The sequence below is a fragment of the Chironomus tepperi genome, unplaced genomic scaffold (genome assembly GCF_022539635.2).
Source record: "Chironomus tepperi strain 1889 unplaced genomic scaffold, CSIRO-AGI_Ctep_v1 contig_67, whole genome shotgun sequence".
NCBI lineage: Eukaryota > Metazoa > Arthropoda > Insecta > Diptera > Chironomidae > Chironomus > Chironomus tepperi.
In genome coordinates, this window is record NW_027226189.1 from 821,929 (window position 1) to 844,093 (window position 22,165).

The 22,165-nt window shown below is 31.0% G+C and overlaps 5 protein-coding genes across 5 annotated transcripts; 2 read left to right on the plus strand and 3 right to left on the minus strand.

Moving 5' to 3' along the window:
* The first annotated feature begins 4,244 nt into the window (after nucleotides 1–4,244).
* LOC139100527 (centromere-associated protein E-like) lies at nucleotides 4,245–5,318 on the plus strand. The gene is made up of 2 exons (XM_070653142.1): nucleotides 4,245–4,737; nucleotides 4,796–5,318. The coding sequence occupies exons 1-2, from the start codon at nucleotides 4,351–4,353 to the stop codon at nucleotides 5,264–5,266; spliced, it is 858 nt and encodes a 285-aa protein (XP_070509243.1). The 5' UTR covers nucleotides 4,245–4,350; the 3' UTR covers nucleotides 5,267–5,318.
* Nucleotides 5,319–5,320: 2 nt separating this feature from the next.
* Nucleotides 5,321–6,637, minus strand: Hou (GID complex subunit 8 homolog protein Houki). Its single transcript, XM_070653143.1, has 3 exons — nucleotides 6,467–6,637; nucleotides 6,112–6,393; nucleotides 5,321–5,897 (listed from the first exon to the last, which is right to left on the minus strand). The coding sequence occupies exons 1-3, from the start codon at nucleotides 6,567–6,569 to the stop codon at nucleotides 5,608–5,610; spliced, it is 675 nt and encodes a 224-aa protein (XP_070509244.1). The 5' UTR covers nucleotides 6,570–6,637; the 3' UTR covers nucleotides 5,321–5,607.
* Nucleotides 6,638–6,926: 289 nt separating this feature from the next.
* LOC139100499 (palmitoyltransferase ZDHHC16B) lies at nucleotides 6,927–9,653 on the minus strand. Its single transcript, XM_070653101.1, has 3 exons — nucleotides 7,857–9,653; nucleotides 7,380–7,793; nucleotides 6,927–7,323 (listed from the first exon to the last, which is right to left on the minus strand). Exons 1-3 carry the CDS (start codon nucleotides 8,275–8,277, stop codon nucleotides 7,016–7,018), a joined length of 1,143 nt encoding a protein of 380 aa, XP_070509202.1. The 5' UTR covers nucleotides 8,278–9,653; the 3' UTR covers nucleotides 6,927–7,015.
* l(2)10685 (5-methylcytosine rRNA methyltransferase l(2)10685) lies at nucleotides 8,442–10,257 on the plus strand. Its single transcript, XM_070653099.1, has 3 exons — nucleotides 8,442–8,562; nucleotides 8,617–9,636; nucleotides 9,779–10,257. Exons 1-3 carry the CDS (start codon nucleotides 8,500–8,502, stop codon nucleotides 10,220–10,222), a joined length of 1,527 nt encoding a protein of 508 aa, XP_070509200.1. The 5' UTR covers nucleotides 8,442–8,499; the 3' UTR covers nucleotides 10,223–10,257.
* On the minus strand, nucleotides 10,236–21,153 carry MFS3 (major facilitator superfamily transporter 3). The gene is made up of 8 exons (XM_070653100.1): nucleotides 20,914–21,153; nucleotides 15,054–15,268; nucleotides 12,934–13,011; nucleotides 12,691–12,867; nucleotides 11,715–12,362; nucleotides 11,576–11,654; nucleotides 11,429–11,514; nucleotides 10,236–11,369 (listed from the first exon to the last, which is right to left on the minus strand). The coding sequence occupies exons 1-8, from the start codon at nucleotides 20,954–20,956 to the stop codon at nucleotides 11,175–11,177; spliced, it is 1,521 nt and encodes a 506-aa protein (XP_070509201.1). The 5' UTR covers nucleotides 20,957–21,153; the 3' UTR covers nucleotides 10,236–11,174.
* Between the last annotated feature and the right edge of the window lie 1,012 nt (nucleotides 21,154–22,165).

Here is a 22,165-nt window from a genome sequence, read left to right on the forward strand (position 1 = left end):
AATTTTATCAGATTAGTGCTAAAATATGTGAATGGAAGGTGCAAAGTTTTATGGCTCCGTGAATTCGCATGAACAGCTCACAAAGACCTTACATACTTTCCGTCCTAGGGCATTAAGGCATTGTAACATCAATTTAGAGCTGAAATAAGAATTCTCAGAAATTTCTTTCAAGTCTTCCGACTACTTTTAACATTCTTTCGTGCTTCCGAATTTAAAATAGAATATTATGGCAGGCAGTCGCGAGGAATAAACATGAAAAAGGAAGGAGGATGGATCAAATTACCCGCAAAAAGTAAATAGAACAAATCAAATGATAAACTTTTCAATCTGGATGTTGAATGTTGTTAAAATAATCATCATCATAATCTTTTATGAACTTCTCATCTGCTTGCTGCTCATCTAAAAGAGACTTTAAGTCTATTAATATAGAGAGTGATGAAACAACCATAATATTTTATTATTATTATTGTTGTATGTCAATATAAAAGTAAATTCATAAAAATCTTTTTTGACTGTAATTTTCATATTACTTTATATCTTCCTGCCTGCCTGCCTTCTTTGCTTGCCATCCATAACACATAAGACATTTTATATTTGTTTTGATCAATTTTCATTAATGACACTAATTTGGATGTCAATTAGAGTAATATAAACAGTCTATTTAATCATTTTACAGTCTGATCTTATAGAAATCATAACTTTTGTGGCTTTGTCGACGATTTATGAACCATACAGATGTGAATAATGTTTAAATAACAATAAAATAGTACACAAGTCACCGCTGTTTACTCAATTGAAATGCATTCTTGTTTAGATTGTTATATTGTAGAGTTTAGCGGCATTAAGGGTTTTGGATTGGATCTAATTGACACAAATTGTAATGCCGGATGTAATTCTGAAGTTTAGTATTGATATCAAAGACTAATTCAGGCTAGAAAGGTAGAATTTCATGAAAATCAAGATTTTTGAGATCCAGAAGATTTCATAAGATTTAGAACTAAGGAACAAGCTATCAAATGGAAATAAGCAACGTGAAATAAAGCACATTTGATGTTATTTTGTCTGTAAGATGACGATGATAAGCAAATGCCATAAAAGCTTTTTTTGATAAATGTTTTATTTAAGTTTGTTTCTCGAATCTAAGCAAACATCAAACGAAATTTAAATTTTGTCTTCAGAACTGATTAAATAATGAACAATTTTAATGTTTGAGGTATAAAAACAAATCTACATGAGTCTTTTGACGTCGCATTTAGTTTAATTGAAGCTGATGGCATATGAATAGCGGGTTTAATTGCTTCAAGGTTGGCATTTAATTGTAAAATTTAACACATTTGAGTTTCACATGAGCACTAATTGAATGGCAAATGCAAAAATTGTTAGTGCCATAAAGCATTGGTCTCAATCAAAAGAATTTTTATTACAGTCGGCATAAAGCAGCTTTAATTATTAGATTTTTTTTCTTTTTATTTCGCATATTAAGGAGAAAATGTTTCTTTAATAATCATTTCAATTTTGCTTATAATTTTTATTTTTCTCATCAGTCACTTGAATGATCTTGAGTTTTGTAAAGGAAGCGATTTTCTTTTCAATATTGTTTATCGTTTACATTGAATAGGAAGAAAATTGAACATTTTCTATTCATTAATTTTGTTATTGAAACTTATAAAGAACGACTAATTATTGGGTTATTTCAAGTACATTAGCAATTATGATGATTTCCATTGGTTTGAAAAATTAATAATTTAATTGATATTTTATTAACAAGTATGTGCAAAAGATCAATTCAGAACAATTTTTAACGAATTTTTCAAATTTAAAAACATTTTTCTAAAGAACTATACAATTTTTTTTCAAAACTATATAAATTCTATTCAAAAGCTCACAAATTCTACCAAAACCATTCAATTCCAAATAAATTTTGAAAAATAAATATCCGTTAATTTTCAAATTCAATTCTTTTGTAATTCAAGCAATTTATGCTCCACAAAAGATTCAGGAAATAACCATCAACAATCAGCTTTTGTACAAGAAATATTCCCATAACTCAATTCTCTGTTTGAATAAGATTCACCTGAATTTCATTTAAAAAAATTTATATTGGCAATAAAAAAGCCTGAAAAATAATCTTAAGAATTTAAAAAAAAAACAAGCCATTACATAAGGAATAAAAAGAAAATTTATAACACGTCTTATTAGTCTCCAGCTCCCTTAATTTTTCATTATTTCTTTCAATTATAATTCTTCATATAATGTCATGAACCTGCCAGTCTATCTCAGACACAGCCTGTCCAATTAAAGTCTTCATGTAACTTTATTTCTCATCAGTATTCCATTTCTCTTAATAATAATCAGTTCTTAAGTCTTCCATATACATATAATACCTTTTTTACACTGTTGATTGAATGTTTCCATTTCTTTATCTCGTTATCCCGCAATAAAACGTTTTTAACAAAAAATAAACATTTTTTCTCTCATTTTATGTCTGTTCGATTTATGGCTTTTCCAGAAGATCAGTTGAATAAATTGACAGCAATGTGAAAAGTCATTACTTAAGTTTAATAAAACGCATTTTGAATGAATCTTTGAATTTTTAACGGTTTTATTTGAATTTTTCATGAACTGAAATGAATTAAAGTTGAGGATTTCTGAACAGATATTGAGTTACAAATTTTGCTGTTTTTGAAGCAATTTGACATAATATTGACATGGATATCATATCTTAAGCATTCAGTAAGCTAGACTAATCAATAAATGATGGCAACACTCTCCTTAAATGGCTGGAAATATCAGTTTGAACTGAATTTTGTGAAATTCAACGAAAATAGACAATCTGACGAATTCAAATCCAAAAAAGACGTTTTAAAAATTGATGTTAAATTTCTCAGAAATTAAATTTGATAAATCTACATAAAACATCCATACAAAAAACGAAGTTTAATGTCTTTCTTAACCATCTTTTTTTTTATATTTCGAGTCTCTGAAAAAGTAAAAAAATTAATGGATCATTTTTCTTTTGTTCATATAAAGCTGGAAATTGAGATGAAGAAAAGGTGAAGATTATTATCTTCTTTTGAACGTCAATTAAGACATAAAAAATATGGAAAAAAAGAATGGAACGTCTTGCGTTGTTAGTCGTATACATGTGGAAGATTTATGGCTCTTTTCTGTTGGCTGTAGAAGAAAAAAAAATCGAATTAATGTTTTAAAAATGGCAGAATGGAGAATTAAGAGTAAAAAAAAATCAACGACTATAGTCGAGTTGAGAACAGCAAGTGGAATTGAAATAAAGAAAAATGGAAATTCTTTATGTCATATTTTATGAAAATTTATGCCATTTCATGTTTCAACATAAAATATATATTTAGTTTTTTGAATGAATTTGAGAAATATTGCCGACATCATAAAATATAGAAACTTTTTTATGCCATGAAAGTGTCCTTTTTGCTCTTTTTTTTATTTTATTTTATTTTCTATAACTTTGTGCATGGATCTCAAATAATATTTACCCAGGACTGCAATAAAATTGAAAACAGATTTTTTTTTTTAAAACTATATTTTCCCTTCTTCTATCGTTGTTGCTGTCGGCAAATAAGTTTATTTGAGGAGTTTATGACATGAGCTCATGTTAGGAATAGAACGAAAAATTGGACTGGCATTTTATTCAAATCAGTTTGTAGTCTATATTCTTGATGTCTTGATTCAGTTCTTCAATATTCTGAACATTCTGAATAATTATTAAGCTATGGTTTGAGGAATTTCATGACACGTTTTAATTTCAAATGCCATGGGTCAAATTTTGATACTATAGTAAAGTTTTAATTTGCTACATCATCTTCATTGCCTTTAATATCATAACATATCATAAATGCATTCATTAAATAATCCTATGTCCATCTCCGTCCATTTAAATCAATTTAAAAATTACAAACTATACAGATAAATTTTCTTACAAAAAAGTGAGCTTTTTTAACGGTTTTGTAAAATTTGAATTTCAAAAGCTCTGCTTTTAACTGCTCAGTTAAAAATATTTGAATTTTTTCCAATCGTTATCTTATCTGCTTTTTGGCGCCGGTTTATTTGGGGTTAAATTTGAGAGTTTCAATTACTATTCTTCATTCGTTGACTAAACGCCAAGACAATTGAATTAAATATCATTTGGAAAATAACCTAAAACACACACACACACATTTACAAAAAACTCACAAACACATTTAAAAATAATTATTTTTGTCCGTTATAACGAAGTTACTAACAAAAATTGTCTTAAAAACATTTAACAAAATAAAGTAATTAATTAGGTATAAACACAAGATTTCTAATAAATAAGATCAGATCATATAATTGTCAATGAAAATAAATAAAGATTTAGCTATACAACCGAAAGTTAAAAGATACAGGACACCTTCAATGACTTCAAGAAGGAAATCAAGTTCAACCAAAGACAAAGAAAATACAGACACCGTCCAAAAATCGATTATTTATAATCCAGAAGTTAATCAAATCCAAGAAAAACTATCTGTTATTAATCAAATTACAACAATTATTCAAGATTCTACAGGTTCGAAAAAATCAGAAAATGCAGAAGAAAAATCATCCAGCAAGTCACTTCATGAACCAAGATTAAATAAACTTGAATATTATCGAAAGATACTCGCAGATCTAAAGAAATACACTCCTAAGGAAATAAATATGAATGATGTCAGCAAAAACACTCATGACATTATTAATCGTGCTGTAAGTCGTAAAATTGCCCGTAATCAAACATCCAGAAGTTAATAAATATTTATTTCAGGTTTCATCTAAGCTGAACTTTCCAACAACTGAATCAGTTTTTAAGAATTTACCAAAGATTGAGGATGAAAGCAATAAAGAGACAAATCGATTCATGCAGAAGCTTCAAAAGCGATCAGAAAATAGTACAAAGACAAAAGACGATATTCAAAAGTTATTGAATGAAATGGTCGAAGCTGAATATGAGAATGAAGAAATCAATAAAAGGAAAAATGTCTCGTACAAAACCGTTGATGAATGGCTGAAAATTAATAAATTTAATGAACCGTTCTTAAAGCAACCGAATGTTAAGTCTGAAACAGAAATTTACAATGAACAATTAAGGAAGGATCTGTATCGTTATCTCTTCAGTTGTGATGACTATATATCATCAAAAGTCACATTTGATCCAACCAGCAAGCCTAATGTTAATAAGGCTAAGGACTGCAAATGTATGTCTGATTTCTATACTCAACATTCTATGTGCTCTTAATTAGTTTTTAAGGATTAATCAACATTGTTATACTTAATAAAATCAAAATGGAAGTTCTCTTTATATTTTTATTCACTAAAATTTCAAATCAAGATTCCTTTTATTTCTGCGCATTTCCATGACTGTTATTTAACTCTTCATGCTTAAACTCTGTGCGGGAATAATACGCTTTTGTTGGCTGTATAGTCTCAAAAAGCTTCTATTTATACAGTGCAAAATTATAATTTAACTTCCTTTTAGTATTTAGTAAAAAAAAACAAAGATTAAAGGAAAAGATATTGAGTAGGAATAGCTTATAAAAACAATTTACAGTGATGCATTGGCGCGAAAAAGTTGAGCAGTTAATTCTTTGGCTCGAACGAAGCACTTGCCAAGTCTGTCATTTTCCTGTACTTGATATTCTTCTTTTCGAGTTGTGATTCCGTCCACAATAGACATTTCAACAGGTTTTGGATGCGCGGATTCTGACTTTGTTTGTGTTCCATTCTTAATATTGCAGCATTTAGTTCACTTGCGATTTTCTGTCGATGAGTCGTCTCTAAGAGATCTGAAAATGGACTTGACTCTGGTTTTTCGAAAGCAAGAAGTGCCAACGTTCGTTCAAGTTCATTCAAAACCTCGGGATTTGTTTCTGAAAGGAGTCAAGAAAATGACAGTTTTAACGGACTTTTCACATTTAAATTAAAGCGCAAATGAATTCAAATATTTTTTGACCGTTAATTTTCAAACAAATTTTGGGCGTTATGTTTGTTCATTTTAGATTCTTCAAATCGATTAGATGAACTTTTGACGGTCACTAATGACTGCATTCAGTTCAGTTATATAAGTAAACTTAGTATATTTACCTCCCGCTTCTGCAATTTTGTTCTGTGCAAATCTAAGAGCCTCTTCGACCTTTCCGTCACGTATTAACTCAATTAAATGTAATTGTTGGAGATGAAAATAGAGATATCGATCATTATCAAGCAGCTCTGGATGTAATTGATTTACAAGCGATATAGAATCCTGAATCCTTCCTGCATTAATAGCTTCCCTTATCAAAATTCTATTATCTAATGTGGATAAATCAACAGGACTTATTATGCCAGATTCTTCTTGAAATTTCTCAGCCGCTTCCTTAAATCCTTCTAAAAAATGTCGGAAGACAATGAATAATGCAATTAATTTTCTGCAAAATAGCAAAATCAATTTTTCACTCACCATTTACTAAGTAATCCATTATCAGTCTATTTAAATCATCCTGCTTAATGTAAAAGTCCTTTAATTGCTCCTCCCAGTCCTTTGAATTATCTTTATCGTTCATATTTAATTTAATTTCACTAAATTTTTGTTTATATCGTATTTTAGCATATTTCAGTGTTGCTTAATCTTTGGTTGCAGTTCTCTTTGTGTTGTTTTGAAATTAATGTTGATTTTTTTACAATATACCAGGAATGAAAGGTGAAGTGTTGTAGTCTGAATCACTTAGAATACTAATTAATAAATTCTGATGTCGTTACAGCCTGAAAATCCTCAAAAACCATTGAAATTTAGAAACTTAAAATGTTTAGCACAACTGGAATTTTTGGATGTGTGGGTGAGAATTCCTACGATGTATTGTAGTGTAAAACTTTTTAGCAGTGCTAAAATTCAAATTTTACCGCTAGAAAAACCGTTAAACTTAATTTCAATAAATTAATTAAGAACTTTATTTAAAAATGGATAAAGACTTAAGAAAAGTAGTCTTTGGAATAAGTTAAATTAATTATTTCACATTTGGTGATCGTTGACTCGAAAAAGTTCATTATCACTGACTGTCGCCCATGTTATGCCATCATTATCAGGCTTATGGCCGGATGGAAATAATACATGTCTCCAGAATGTCCTTCCTCTTGTTAAACCAAGAAAGATTTTCCAATTTGTTGACTTGCCAAAATCGTAAGGATTCACGAATGTCTTGCCTTTAGCGCTGTATCGCTTCCGTTCAGACTTATTAATATGACTTTCAACGCTAGTTTCTCCACGACTTATTAGAATGTAATGCCATACAGTCAATGATCCCAAAGCAATCAGCACAGCTATAAATCACATAAATATTAAGCTATTCTATAAAATCTAAAGTTCAGTTGCTTACCAACGATAATCACAGCCACATAACAGCATGCACGGTATACATATGGGTCACTAAGTTCACTAACTGGAAGATCGTGTGAAGCAGGCGAAATTCCTAACGCTTCATAATCGACTTCCGTAATTGGTATTAAATGTCCAGTCAAATTATATCGAACAAGCGATCCATGCAGCTTTTCATGCTCCTTTTCTTCCCATCCACCTCCATCACCAAGCCATAAAACATCATATCCAATTCCGATTCCAAAAGTTATAATGAAAATCACTCCGATGACTGTATATGCCATGTAGAGGAAGAAATGCCGATGATTATAATGTCCAACACATTGATTAAGGAACACACAATGATGGTCGAATTTAAGGATGCATTTATTACAGATCGAACAGTGATGAGTTCTTGGAGGCTTTGGCATCAGACCTGATTGGATAAGATTAAAATGAATCTAAGGATTATGGCTGACTATTTAAAACTGTTACTTACATTTCTTGCAGATTCCAACAGCATTATAACTCTCAGCTAAAGGAATTGTTCCTGGATTTATTAGAGCAGCCTTAAAATAGTGATAAGTCACGTTGACAAACAACCAATTTCCAACAACAATCAGGAAAATTGTCATTTCTTGTGACTTCCTCCACCAGTATGGCAAGCCGACATAATAACATGCTATAACTACGGATGAAGTTAATAAGATACAGCACAATACAAAAAGAGGTCCAAGAAATCGTTTGAACACTCTGGAATCGACTATTTTAAAGATTGGTTCTAAGAGTATATCCGCTACATATGACTGTGACAAGTGATGATTATAGAAGAGGCTTTTTACACATATTAAAAAATAATTAAATCTATCTTTCAGTCGTAACTGAATAATCTCAGGAGCTTTTAATCGAATCTTCACCATGACTGACTTATTTGACTATTTTTTATTAAGCATCACTCAATAGTACTGATGAGTCCACTGGAAGTAACTTTAATTAAGAAAATCAATGTTTTTCTTGGTTTGTTGATATTTTTTCCAAAGGAATGGGAACTGTAACATTTTTATTGATCGCCGGACATGCTTAGTGCTCATCCCCTAGTTTAATGTTTACATCTTTCACATGCACAAACAAATTTATTGAAAATGTTAAAATCCAGGAATGTTGTCAAGTATTTCTACAGACAGAAGCATGGAAAGAATCACTGGGTATGTAATCTATAATACATAAGTTAAATTAACTAAAATCACGTCTTATTTCAGTCAGTAGTTGAGAAAAAGATATTCACAAAAGACCGAGCACTTCAGAATTTTGATGATTTCTATACAAATGTTTACGGAATACGATGGAAGTCAATGAGATTAGGATTACTTAGCAAACAGAAGTATATAGCAATGGTAAATAATTTTGGTGAGGATGAGAAAGTGTCTGCAATGTTTGAACGTGATGGAGCTATTAATATTAGGACTTTATATGAAGTAACTAAACGGAATCTGGAAGATGAAAATGGAAAATTCTATGTAGATGAGAATTACGCAAATAATGCTATGGGACATGACTCAAAAATGGACAATATATTTCAAAAAAAGAGATCAGAAGAAATTACAGGAATATATGCCGATAAGGAACATGCAGAGAATGTGGAAGTGCCAAAATTAAGAGAGGATATTGACAGCGACAGAGAAAGTGACGACGAAAATGACGTAATGGAAGAAGTTAAGAAATTTAAGAGACCATTAGAACAAGCAATGAGAGAAGACTCAGCAATAGATCATAGTCGAATTATTGATCCAAATTTCGTACAGTCAGCACTATATGAATATGTTCCAGCTACTAGAATTAAAGGATTAGAAGATTTTGTGCCTGAATCAGAGCATTATAGATATTACAGTAGTTCCGCTGATTTCCCATTAAAAGTCGAAATGGAAACAGAATTTTCAATTCCTGAAAATCTACAGATGTACACTTATGAAATGGGAAACATCACAGACTTCCGCATACCTTTTAAAACCATTACAGCTGTTAGTTCACATTTTCTTATGAATGGATCATCAATTTTACCTCCATTAGCATTAAATCTAAAACCTGGTGATGTCGTTTTTGATGCTTGTGCTGCTCCGGGTGGCAAATCGTTCCTAATGCTTCAAACTCTGTTGCCTAAACTACTCGTTAGTAATGATGTCATGGAAAGCCGAGCCAATAAAATCAGGAAATTAATGCAAGAATTTGTGTATGATTTTAAGTCGTCCTGGAAGAATCATCGATGTATCGTTCGAGAGGAAGTAAGTAGTAACTGCTGATTAAATTTTCAAATTTGCCTCTAATTCGTTCAGTAATTCTGTTGTTCCATTTCAATTCGGTTCAATTTGAATTTTACAAAACCGTTAAATTTTGAATCTTACAAAACCGTTATATATTTTTTAGGACGCTCGGATAACTAGTGAATATGCAGCATACGATAAAGTGTTGGTGGACGTTCCATGCACTACAGATCGTCATTCAGTCAATGAAAATGATAATAATATTTTCAAACCAACAAGGATAAAGGAGCGACTTAGAATTCCAGAATTACAATCTCAAATCCTCTCAAATTGTATTCGATTGTTGAAGCCAGGTGGAGATCTAGTCTACTCAACGTGTTCACTTAGTCCGATTCAAAATGATGGAGTTATTCACATGGCATTATCAAATGTGTTCAAGGAACACGGCATATCAGTAACAATTAAAGATCTTTCGATGGTAATGCGGCCATTCCAAAGTATTTTCAAATTTGAACATCCGAAAGGCTTAAAATATGGACAAATGGTACTTCCATATCTTCCAGCTAATTTTGGACCTCTGTACTTCTGTAAAATGACAAGGAATTAAATAAAAATAGGAATTTTTAGTCTTATAGAAATTTATTTCTGTAGTTTAAATATCTCTCATTTAGAAAATATGCAATCTGTACTTTATGTCTGGCCACCTTCAAGTCTATATTTTCTGTCAGACACTGATTTCCCTCACTTTTTGACTACCTAGCAAATGAAATATGGACATTTTGTGGGTATTTTTTAAATTTGATGAATTATTCGTTTTTTGCGGAACTAAAATTACATTTAAATTGCTTAATTATAGTCATTAATAGTATCACTTCCGATTAATCGTACATCATTAAAATAATAAAGTACGGATAGTGATGTGTCGAATATCATAAAAAAATGAACATAAGTTAGAGAAACACTATGATTATGTATAAAGCCTACAACATAAAAACAAAATCTCATGTTCATCATAATTTTTAAAACAAAGCATGACAAAATTAATGTACGATTATTTAACAGTAAGTATTTTTCTTCTTTTTGTGGTTGCAATTTTGACTGAGACACTGGAGTTATTTTCCTTCTAACAGGCAACTGGCTAATTTTGTTTAATTAAAGCATGTATTTTTGTTAACTTTATATCCTATTTAATTAAGCTTTATAGCCATTTATGAGATGCAAAGTAATTATTGTTGACGGATAGTTGCCTAAATTTGTATTGTCGTGATACATTTAATCTTATTTTGAAAACTGTTCAACTGTTTTATTGGAATTGTAGGGTTTTGTGATTGTTTTACGTAATCAATATGACGTCATACGTAAAAGCTCTATGTTAACGTATACGTAAAAGCTCAATATTTACGTACGTAAAAATCCAAAACCATACAATACCAAATTAAACAAGCATGTGTATGTCATTTTCGAATCTACACTTAATATCGCTTGAGATTCGACCAGCTTAGAAGAGTGTCTCAGCCAATAACAAATGCTTTTTTACTAATTAATTTAATTTATGCATATTATGCTTCATCCTTAGTTTTGTAATCTGAGTGTGCTTTGTCTTTAAGTGGCGTCATTTCAGGACCTGATTTCTCATCATCTGATTTGTTCCATGGTTGTTCGTCACCAGAGCCGAGTGTTAAGTATGTGATGATTTCAAGAACGTAGAGACCAATTGTGATGCCAAAGATGATTCTCCAGGATGCAATTGTGGGCTGTGGAAGTGGATATACAATTAAGTATGGATATAATGAGAATTTTTCAAGTAACTTACGTCTTTCTTTGTCAGTTGACCAACGAAGATTGGTACTGTAATTCCAGGAATTGTTGCAACTGTGTTTGTAACTGCCATGAGGATACCTAAACATAATTGACATTTTTAGCTACCAGTCAATGATTGAAGTTCAAAAATTAGTTTTACCTGCAAAGTTTGGTGCAATATCAATGTGATTGGACAAAAAGCCTGAAAACATGGCACCAATAGACGTAACACCGACACCCTAAAAATAAATCACCTATTAATCTCTTAATTCAACACAATTTGTACGTGCATGACTTACAGCAATGACAACAGCTGCCATTTTATTACATCCAATAAAGCATAAAGCCAATAAACAGCACATTGGTATGACGGATGCAAACATTGTTGCTATCTTTCTGGCTGTTGTTGTTGATATGGCTCCTTTTGAACGGAGACCATCCAATGTCTTACTAATGAAAATACTGAAGAACCACAATGTTAAGAATGGTGTTGCAGTGTAAATGGCATTTTCCTTAATTGCGAACTTGAGTACACCATTCATGTAAATTGGAAGTTCAATAAGAAGCATGTACCAACCGACATTGTTGCAGAAATGAGCAACTAAAATGCCATAGAATGGTGGTGATGTGAAAATTTGTTTCCATGGTGTTCGTCTTGCAACATGATGTCCACCGCCACTTCCAAGTGATGTATTGATATAATCACGTTCTGCTTGATCAATTAATCCCTGTTTGTTTGGTGAATCTTGAATAAAGATGATCCATAAAACGAGCCATACACAACTTAATCCACCCATAACGTAGAAAATTGATGCCCATCCAAAGAATTCAGCCAACATTCCAGCCATTAACATTGAAATGACTGTACCAAGAGCAGTTCCTGCATAAATAATTGATGAGATTGTTGATCTTTCTTGTGGTGGAGCCCATGCGGCGATTAAAGTGTGCTAGAATGTAGAAAAATTATAGAAATTTAAGTAAGTTTCAAGAAAATGTAAACAATCTGGAAATTTTGTCAATTAATTCATGAAATTACTGACTGGATCAAATTTAATTGAAAGAAAGCAATCAGAAGCAAAGTTGGCAACATATTCAGACTTTTGAAAGTCAAGAATAAAGCTGAATTTAAGAAAAATTGAATTTATGGAATTTTCTTTCATTGTGTTAGTGTTTAGCTAGGACACAATACAAGATTTGAATTTCAAATTCTTATCCAGGACACAATTTAGAAATTTTTGTGAGAATTCTCAATAAATCTTAGTTTAATTAACTTACCTCAGCTGGGAAAGTAACGCCACCGCCAATACCTTCAAGAATACGCATAAGGACAACAGGCCAGACACCAAGATATGCGGCATATGGAGTTAAAAGTGTACACACAACATTGATAAAGACAGCAAACCACATGACCCACTTAGCAGAGAACAGTTCAGCAACTTTTGCTCCAGGGATCTGTAAAAGGATGTCAAATTTATTAAATCAATGTCATATGTCCTTGTTACAGATGTTATATCTTACTTGTGATATAAAATAGCCCCAGAAGTAGCATGATAAAATGATACCTTGACTTCCAGCATCCCACACAAATGGACCGTCCTAAAAGTTCATAAAATATTCATATTAGATATAAATAAGAATCACAGACGTCTCAAGAACGTGACATTTTATTGACGTAGATATTTCAAGCATTAAAGTCAGTTTGCTTATCTTTCAAATTGTCAATGGATATCCATCTATATTATAAACACCCAATTCCTTTGCTGATATGTGAAGCCATTTTGTAGAAAATGGAGGGTTACCAGGGGGTATGGGGGTGTAATGTGAAGTTGTGTGAAGCCATTGAAGCCAAAAATTGAGGGGTATCATCGGGTTTGGGGGGTGTAACGTGAAGTTGTGTGAAGCCGTGTGAAGCCATGTGAAGCCAAAAGTTGAGGGGTATCAGAGGGAATGTGGGTGTAATGTGATGCCACATGAAGCTATGTGAAGCTGAAAATTCTGAAGGCCACGGGCGCTCCCGATACTCTAGTATGAAAATAATTAACGTGATTGCAGTGTGTAATCAATGCTTGATATTGATCCATTGTAGGATTAATTTATATCCAATATATCAAGTCATACGTCATGAGGAGAGAAAAATAAATATAATGGATGTAGGCGTTTAGTAATGTTAAATTATACGTAAATCATAGATGTAGAAAAATGTTTAGGAGTGGGCGGGTCGGATGAGAAATTTTTACGTTTAAGTTACTTATACTTTTTGGAATTTGTTATTTCTGACATCATTTAAAACGAAAATATAGACTATTTAAACACTTTTAAAGCTTCTTTGGTAGTCTAATCGATGGTTCCTTATCTAATACATCTTATGTTGTGCTTATTAGGGCTCAAAACCAAGCTATTAAGCTAAAATTATTAAAAATCTCATTGTTGAAAAAAGTATAAGTAACGAAATTCCTAATCCGCGGGAAAACAAATTTTTAAAATCAAAATTATAACTCAATTAACAGCAATTGCTTTGATTAGAATGCTGTTTATGATGTTGAGTGAGTAAATAAAGATGTTTATCTGGTATTCTTGAAGTGTCAACTGAATTAAATGTCATTTTGGAAATGATTAAATTTTAAAAAACACGGATTATTCAAGTAAAAATTTTCAAAATTCAACCAATCGGTGGAATCACCGGAATGTAAATTATTGGACATCAAATGGTATTAAGACAAATTAAATTGGGACAATTTGTCGGCAAAACAAAATAATGGCCACAATAAAGGCAATTTCAATTGACTTTAATAATTTATATTAATTTTCATCATACTTTGCGTGCAGTTTGACAATAACATTTATTGCCGAAATCAACGGCCGTCGATTATTGTTTTGTTGTCGACAGATGATTTTGTAAGCTTTTGAGGTCATTTTGTTATCGATTGAAGAACTTTTTGAAACTCAATAGCTTATCTGTCACCAACTGAGAGAAGTTTTCATTAATTTCATATCTCAGCACTTCAGTTGTTCCTTTGAAATCATTTTGATCTGAAGATGTCGACACGTTTTAATTGTTATGAGATTTTTCTTTGAAAGTTGAATTATGAAACATTACAAATGTTTAGCTTTGGACAATAATTTGTATGGTTTTGTGAATATTTCAAATTTTGAAATTTCCGTTGAAAAATAAAACATTTGTAATGTTTTGAGACAATTTGCAAACATTTGTATGGTTTTGAAATTACCTTTAGCATTTACAATTTTGAATGAGCGCCCTAAAGAAGTCTAACTTGATCTTGATCTACAAAAATTTTAGGATTCATTGACATCTGCGTAGCATAAACAAATAACTTCATCACACGATCAGTTTAAAAATAAAATTTTATCACCAACGCAAGACTATTTTTATGAGTTTAACGCTTTTAATGCTACTTGGCACTAAACATCTTGAGTATTTTGATTAGCAATAATTATTGCCAAATTATGTGCTTGTTCACGAGACAACAACAAACCTATTTTGATCATTTCATTTAATTATAGCAAACATGAACATAAATCTCAGCACACGAGCTGATAAACTTAATACTTGATTATGTTTACACCAAAAATAAGTCACTTGGTCTGAAAATGATTTTAATTAATTGCGTAATACTTACTTGGTCACCAGTAGTTCCATTTTTAATTGGTTCAGCTGAACATTCTTCTCGATTTGATGTACCTACATCAAATGCCCCATCTGTTACATTTGGTTTAATTGCTGTATGATTGACCATTGCCACCATTGCAACTGATAAATTGACTTTAAGTCCATAGATAATAGCCATACCAATTGAACTAAGTACAGATAATATATATCGAGCGGGGATGAGAGCTGAAAAAGATGAAAAATTAAGTTTCACATTACAGGACATAATGATTATGAAATTTAACGCGTAAGTCCTTGTACATCATAATTCATACTATTATAATCATAATTCGTGACAATTAATCTGATAAAGACTTGACAAAGCAGCATACGCAATGTGAATTGTTGAATGTAGACGAGAAGTGCTCTTTCTGACGCCTTTTAATCGTTCTCGAGTTTATTGTGATAGAAATATTTCAATGTGAATCTGCTTGACATTTATTTGATCTCATTTTAATTGGAATTTGCTCGAATCATGTCCAAATGTGGCTATAAATCTTCATAATTTTTGTCAAAACAATTTTTTATAGGAAATTTTAACGACTTTTGTAAAATTTAAATTTTCACAACAAAGAATAACAAAAAAACATTGTAAGAAAAATTCAATTAAAAGTGAAAATCAGAGTGCGGCTATCTGAAAAATTTCTGTTATTTTTTTGTTTGAATTATTTTTTTCGTTACTTTTTTCAAAAAATAAATTTCCGTTATGAAGAAATAACCGATTATTCCAAAACACATTGAAAAAATTTTCAATGTTTACAAAAAAATTTTAAGCAAATTTATGCACAAAATAACGTTAAACCACATCAAGTGAATTGTATTAGGATATTAGAAGCTTCAAAATTTGTATTAGAAAGAGAATTTCTGATGAAAACTTCGTAAATATTTATTTTGTTACAAAATTGCTAACTGTCAAATTATTTTTAAATTTTCTAATGAAACATCGAATTTTGAGAAAAAATTCGACAATCAAATGTCGAATTTTCGATTTTCAGGTTGCCGCACTCTGGTGAAAATAATTAATTTAGCGTCTAAAAATGAATTATGTCTGTACAAGCATAAAAGGAGAAAGTAATTTATACAGTATTGAGCACATTGGCAAAGAAGATTTTTAAATTATCGCATAGAAAAACAGAATAGTACCAAAAATTAATTTGTGGTCGAATGGAGGCTATTACTGTGGTTCACGACTGCTTGAATTATGTGCAAAGAAGAACTCTTGAACGAATAAGTCAAGAGAAAGTATATTCAACTGTTTAGAATGCTTAATGGCACACAAATTACTTCAAACAAAAGATTTTTGGATGTTTGCTTGAAGCAAATTTTTGAGCATGAAATCTAAAGATGTTCTCTTCTGTAAGAGACACAAGCTGTTGAATTACACAAAACAGAAAGTAATTACACTACATACCAGTAATTAAACAATTTATAGCCATAACTTTCTTGTTTTACAGACTCACTTCAGTTATGTACAAGAATTCTGCTTATCGTAACTTAATAAATCATCATGCATCATGTAATACATCAATTCAATTGTTCGAGAAAGTTGCCAGATATGCTGTGAATCTCATTTCTGATTAACAATAGCTTGAATCAAATCAAAAATGTATCAATAATCATTCAAATCAGATTATCGACGTGCATAAGTTGTAAGGCATTTAGAAATTGAACTCGACAGAGTAATGTTGTGAGAACAAACGATTGATAAATGAGAAAAGTGGCATAATTGTTTCCGTTAATTGACTTGATCGTTACCATAATCAATAGAATGCAATCATCGACGAATGTACATAACAAAAGAGACTGTTTAAGCGTCCAAAAAAGAATTAAAGCTAATGCAGTTCATTTGATACACTTTGATGAGATCCACATTTTCTTTCGAGTTCAAAGCAGACGATTTAATTCTAAAATAACAGTTCATCGAATTTCGAGATGCATTCGATTGAAATGTGACTGAAGAGATGAAAATTGACTCTAATTTAAAATCTTATTCATTTCTTCTTGTTGCTGCTTTTTTCCGAGAATATATCTATAGAGAGAAGCAACAAGTGTTTTGGACATATTTCATGCATATATATAGAAGTATGTTACGATGACGTAAATACAGCGATTCCTCACGAGGCTTGAATTATTTTACGGCAAGATTAAATTAGGCTTCATCACTTGATATTGAATGGAAAATTAATCTGTTATGGGAAAAAGGTTTGATTAAAAATCTCTTCAAGCTTAAAACTCAAAAAAGAAATTTTTAATTTAATTTGTTTGGGAAAATTGGATTTTTAATGGAAATGGAAAGATGCTGATGGATTCAGAATAACAAATCTAGTAACTTAAAACCTTAAAAATCCTTCAAATTTGCAACATTTCAGATTATGTCCTAATTCTGTCAGTTTCTAGCACCTTAATTTAATATCATGTCAATTCAGTCAGTTGTAAAATTAATGAAGTAATTTTCTCTAATGAGAAGCCGCACATTGAGCTATTTACATCTATTTTCACATTATAGTAAGTTCATCTCAATTTTCAAGATCTGCAGCATCAAAACCGCAGTAATTTACATTATTTTGAAGCTCTCATTTCTCTAATGTAAACCGCATTAATACAAAGAATTTTAAGTCTATAAATAAATCAATCATAAACTTCTGCCTTGAATCATGGCATATGCTTTGCGGTGCAATTAGTCAAAGCTTCAACAACGTGGTTTTAATGATTTGACAAGTAATCATATCAGTGTTTGTCTATAGAACAAGTGGGTGGGATGTTAATCGGAAATTGATATTACATTATCACCTGTTTACTGCATGATAACAGTAATAAGATTGTGTATGAAATCAGAGTTGGATAGTGGCTATCTTGGAGAGGACAATTTAGTTGCTATGGTAAAGATCTGATGCTATTCTGACAGGCATAGTGATGGCTGTTTATGGAAAGCTCGGAATGTCTGTTTATGGAGTGTTTCAGCAGCTCTGTAATGGGGACTGGTATAATCTGGATGCTCTTCTGGCATATACCGTTCAGCATAATTATCTGCACAAGAAGCATAAACCAACTAACCAGTTCTAAACAAGGGAAGGTCAAGATCCACTGATTTCCAATTTAGACAACCTTTAAGATCCAAACTCTGCATAGAGCTTTTAATCATCAATAAAAAGTAGCCACAACTCTCCAACATTTACTCATTTTCTTTTCATATTAAGTAATTTCATCAATGATCGTCAATATTGCTGATATGTCTAGTAATCAATATTAATTTACTATAAAAAATTTATTGGAATTTCACACGACTGGAAAGCCTTGCTAGCATGTCAGAATCGATTAAGAACAGAAATTTCGGTGATTCCTTTTGTCTGTTTATAACCAATTATTTAATGATTAATGCATTAACATCCACAATACACAACACTCCATTCCGATGAAATCATGAGACATTGACGACGTGATGTTGATCATATAAGACTTAAATTGTTAATTACACTCGTTAAAATGTGGAGCTACTAAAATATGTATTCATGGATCCAATTTCTTCGGATTTCGGCAGTAAAAATAATAAAACTTAAAATAACATGACCCGAACGACTTCTAGCTTGGGTTTTAATATGTCACAGACAAATGTTGTCAATTATTAATTAGAAATTCAATATAAAGGCACAATACCTCATTGTAATCGATAAAAATATTATGACATTAACTAATTTACATTTTAAGTACAAGAAGAACTTAATTTAATTGACTGCTTTATCACTCGAGTGACTAGAGTTGTGAATATTAATGAGTGATGATAATCGGAACAGTTTGCAGCACAGATGGAGTAAAAAGAAAACAATTTTGATGAATTAATAGAGCATAATTAAATTATTTAACATTCCGATCTCATATTACTTTCGATTTTCATATTTTAGATTCTTCGGAAATGACTATGGAGCTGGGGATGTATCCAAAGCAATTAATTCAACCATTTGTTTACTTAATTGACTCGAACAGCACACCATATTCGCTTTAGCGCAGCTACATCGTTCTATCAACGGTAAGATGCAAAGTTGCCCTAACAGCAATGTCGCCGTACTGTGCCGCTCGGGCAAGCCACCAGAACGCCTCAATTACTATTCTACTCAAAAATTCGGCATTCTTCATGATGGCAATGCTAATTTAAATGTCTAACATTAACATCCAGTCTTCTTTTGTCAAAAAAGTGTGATAATAGTCAAGTGATCAATTCCATTATGCAATGTTTACTTGCAGTTGTGTAATCTATTAAATTCTCATACTTGATGTGATTATTTTCGCGAAGATTAATATTAAGCGGAATATATTGTGTTGACTGAGTCGATAACGAGTCATAGTAGAGGTCGAAAACGTGCTATGTGACGAATGTATAGCTAAAAGGGAATAAAGTCAAAGAAGTACACCGGAATACTATTTGAAGACCTAAACAAATATTTGACTTAATAAATTTATTAATGCTTAACGATTGACTTATTGTAGATCAATAAGGAATTATCGTTATCAGTTTTTGAGTCTATAAATTGTTGATTTATTTATTGACTTAGTCTATGATGTTAATTTGGATATTCTTATGTTCAAAGGAGTGCCTAAATGTGTGCTGGTAATGTTTTCTAGGAGTGTAGCTAGGTTGTCCCGAAGTGACGCAGAATAAAAAAGAAAAAAATGAAATTTTAACGTATTTTGACAATTTGAAATGGAATTGTACGGTTTTGAGAATTTATCAAACATTTGTGATGTTTTACATTTAGAAGAATTCAAATCCCAAAAGTTCGTTAAAAATTAAAATTTTAAGCATCCTTATCAGCAGAAGTTCAAGAGCCTCGTTATCAAATTTAAATTCACCTAAAAACGATTTCATACTTTCCAAACTTGACAACTTTAAAGAAAACAACATCGTGTGCCTCAAAGAAAGTATTTATAAAGTATATTGAGTAAGAAGATGTGTAAAAAATGTTCATAACCTTCGATAAGAATTATCGCCGAACCAATAAAACGTTTAATAAATATAACGAAAATTCTCATCATTTTATTCAAGTTCTGTTTATGGATTTTTTAGACGTAACATATTTAAAATAGATGAAAAGTGATGAGAACTTGATTCTGATAATTATTCATGATTATTTTATTTTTGGAACATAGACGCATGAGAAACAAGTTGTGGCTAGCATATGTAGACACAATGATGGAATTCTCAAGTCATAATATTGACAAAAAATCTCAAATTTCCTTATGTTTGGAGAGATCAGGTCGATGATTCGTGTACGTATATCTCGAGTACCGTCTTGTAGACAGCACAGCACACAAAGTCATTAAGATATATATTTTTGCCATATGCACAATACATCAATCTCCATCTGATTTTAAAATAGGATTAAGTAGGTAAGAAAGAAGTGAATTTTTCAGTTTTTTTTTTCTCGCATCGAATTTTCACATGAAAATGTTTTCCTTTTAGTAGAGGGAAAATTTCATATGACCTTATTCGACCTTCACAGAATCAAAAATTTGTGTGTACGAAACATCATTTATGGAATATTTTTTAAGAGATTTTTAATTAAAATTATATCAAACAAATTGATAACAAATATTGACTGAGTGCCAATCTAGATCAATTAACATTTTCGGCCTTATTTAATTTATTTGAATTTTTCAATCATTTTGATTCACGCACTTCCAGTAAGATTATTAATATATTCTTTTTAAATTGAAATATATTTCACAAATTAATAGAAAATTTAAGTAAATATGGAAAATTTTGATGCACATGCTGCAAAGGACTTTTCAAGATCATCGCGTATAAGGTGTTTGAAAATGTCAAATAAAGAACTTACGAATTATATTTCCCCTCGCCGGAACTTCACCGCCACCAGCCATTTTCTTCTCCTATTTTAAGTCTTTTCTGATTAAAATCCTTTGGCAAAAAATTTTCTTTTTTTTTCTTTTCTAGAAGCTTTTAACTTTTCATTAATTCTTCACTTCTATTAAAAATATTATAAATATCAGCACTAAACACGATAAAATAACGCTTATTGCGTCCGCTTTGATTGCGAGCGAGCACAGCAATGAATCGACTCTTTTTTTAGTGAATCATTTACAGTAGAAAATTGAGTATGAGAAAGAATAGTAACCGGCACTTATACAAGCATGCACAATGTGCTGTTTATGTCAGTTTTCCAAAAATAAAATAGAAAATTTTGAGAGAAGAAAGATTTTCATGGAAGGGATTTTCCTCTCTTTCTCTCTCAGTAATGCCTTTCCTCTCTTCCTCAACATGCGAAAACTTAATTGTTTGTATACAACTATAGTCTTCATTCGTATATTGAGCAGTGCTGATACTTTTTGGAGTGAAATATAAATTTTAAAATGCATAAATTACCATTTTTGAATGATCAGTTGAATTCTAGACTACAAATACTTTTGGCAGACAGTTACTCAGTGTTTTGACTGATATGGCTTATCACGTACTCATTATCACTAATATTTATGTTTAAAACAAAGAGAATTGAATTTAAAGAAATTTTGAAGAAAATTTTCAAAGCTCACTGACTTTGTTCATAAACAAAGTAAACCAGACAGTTCATCTCATTTCAGTTCAGTTTTGAATTTTACAAAACCGTTAGAAGTTTGAATTTTACAAAAACGTTAGAAATTTGAACTCTTCTAAAGTAGTAAAATACCAAGACTTTTAAATTTAATGAACAATGAGACATGACATGCTAAAATATTCATTATTTCCAAATTATCAGGTTGATTGAACTGCTAAAAATAACTTTAACGTTCAGATAATTTCGTTAAAATTATGCTTCATTATCGACTGCACTACTTCGGGGTATATACGACGAATTGTTAAGAGTTCATATTCCTTTCTTCTCAATAGTTATGCTGAATTCAATTGTTCTTCTTCCTGCTCTCCGCAATTTTGCTTTACGATCTTTTTAAAATCTCTTTTACGATGTTTTTTATGCTGCCAATAATTATAGTTGCTGTGTGGCTTTAATGACTTTTCAAATATTATTATTATATGTGTTATTCCACTTTGACTTACTTTTCACTTCTATAGATGGACATGAATTCTTTTCAAGC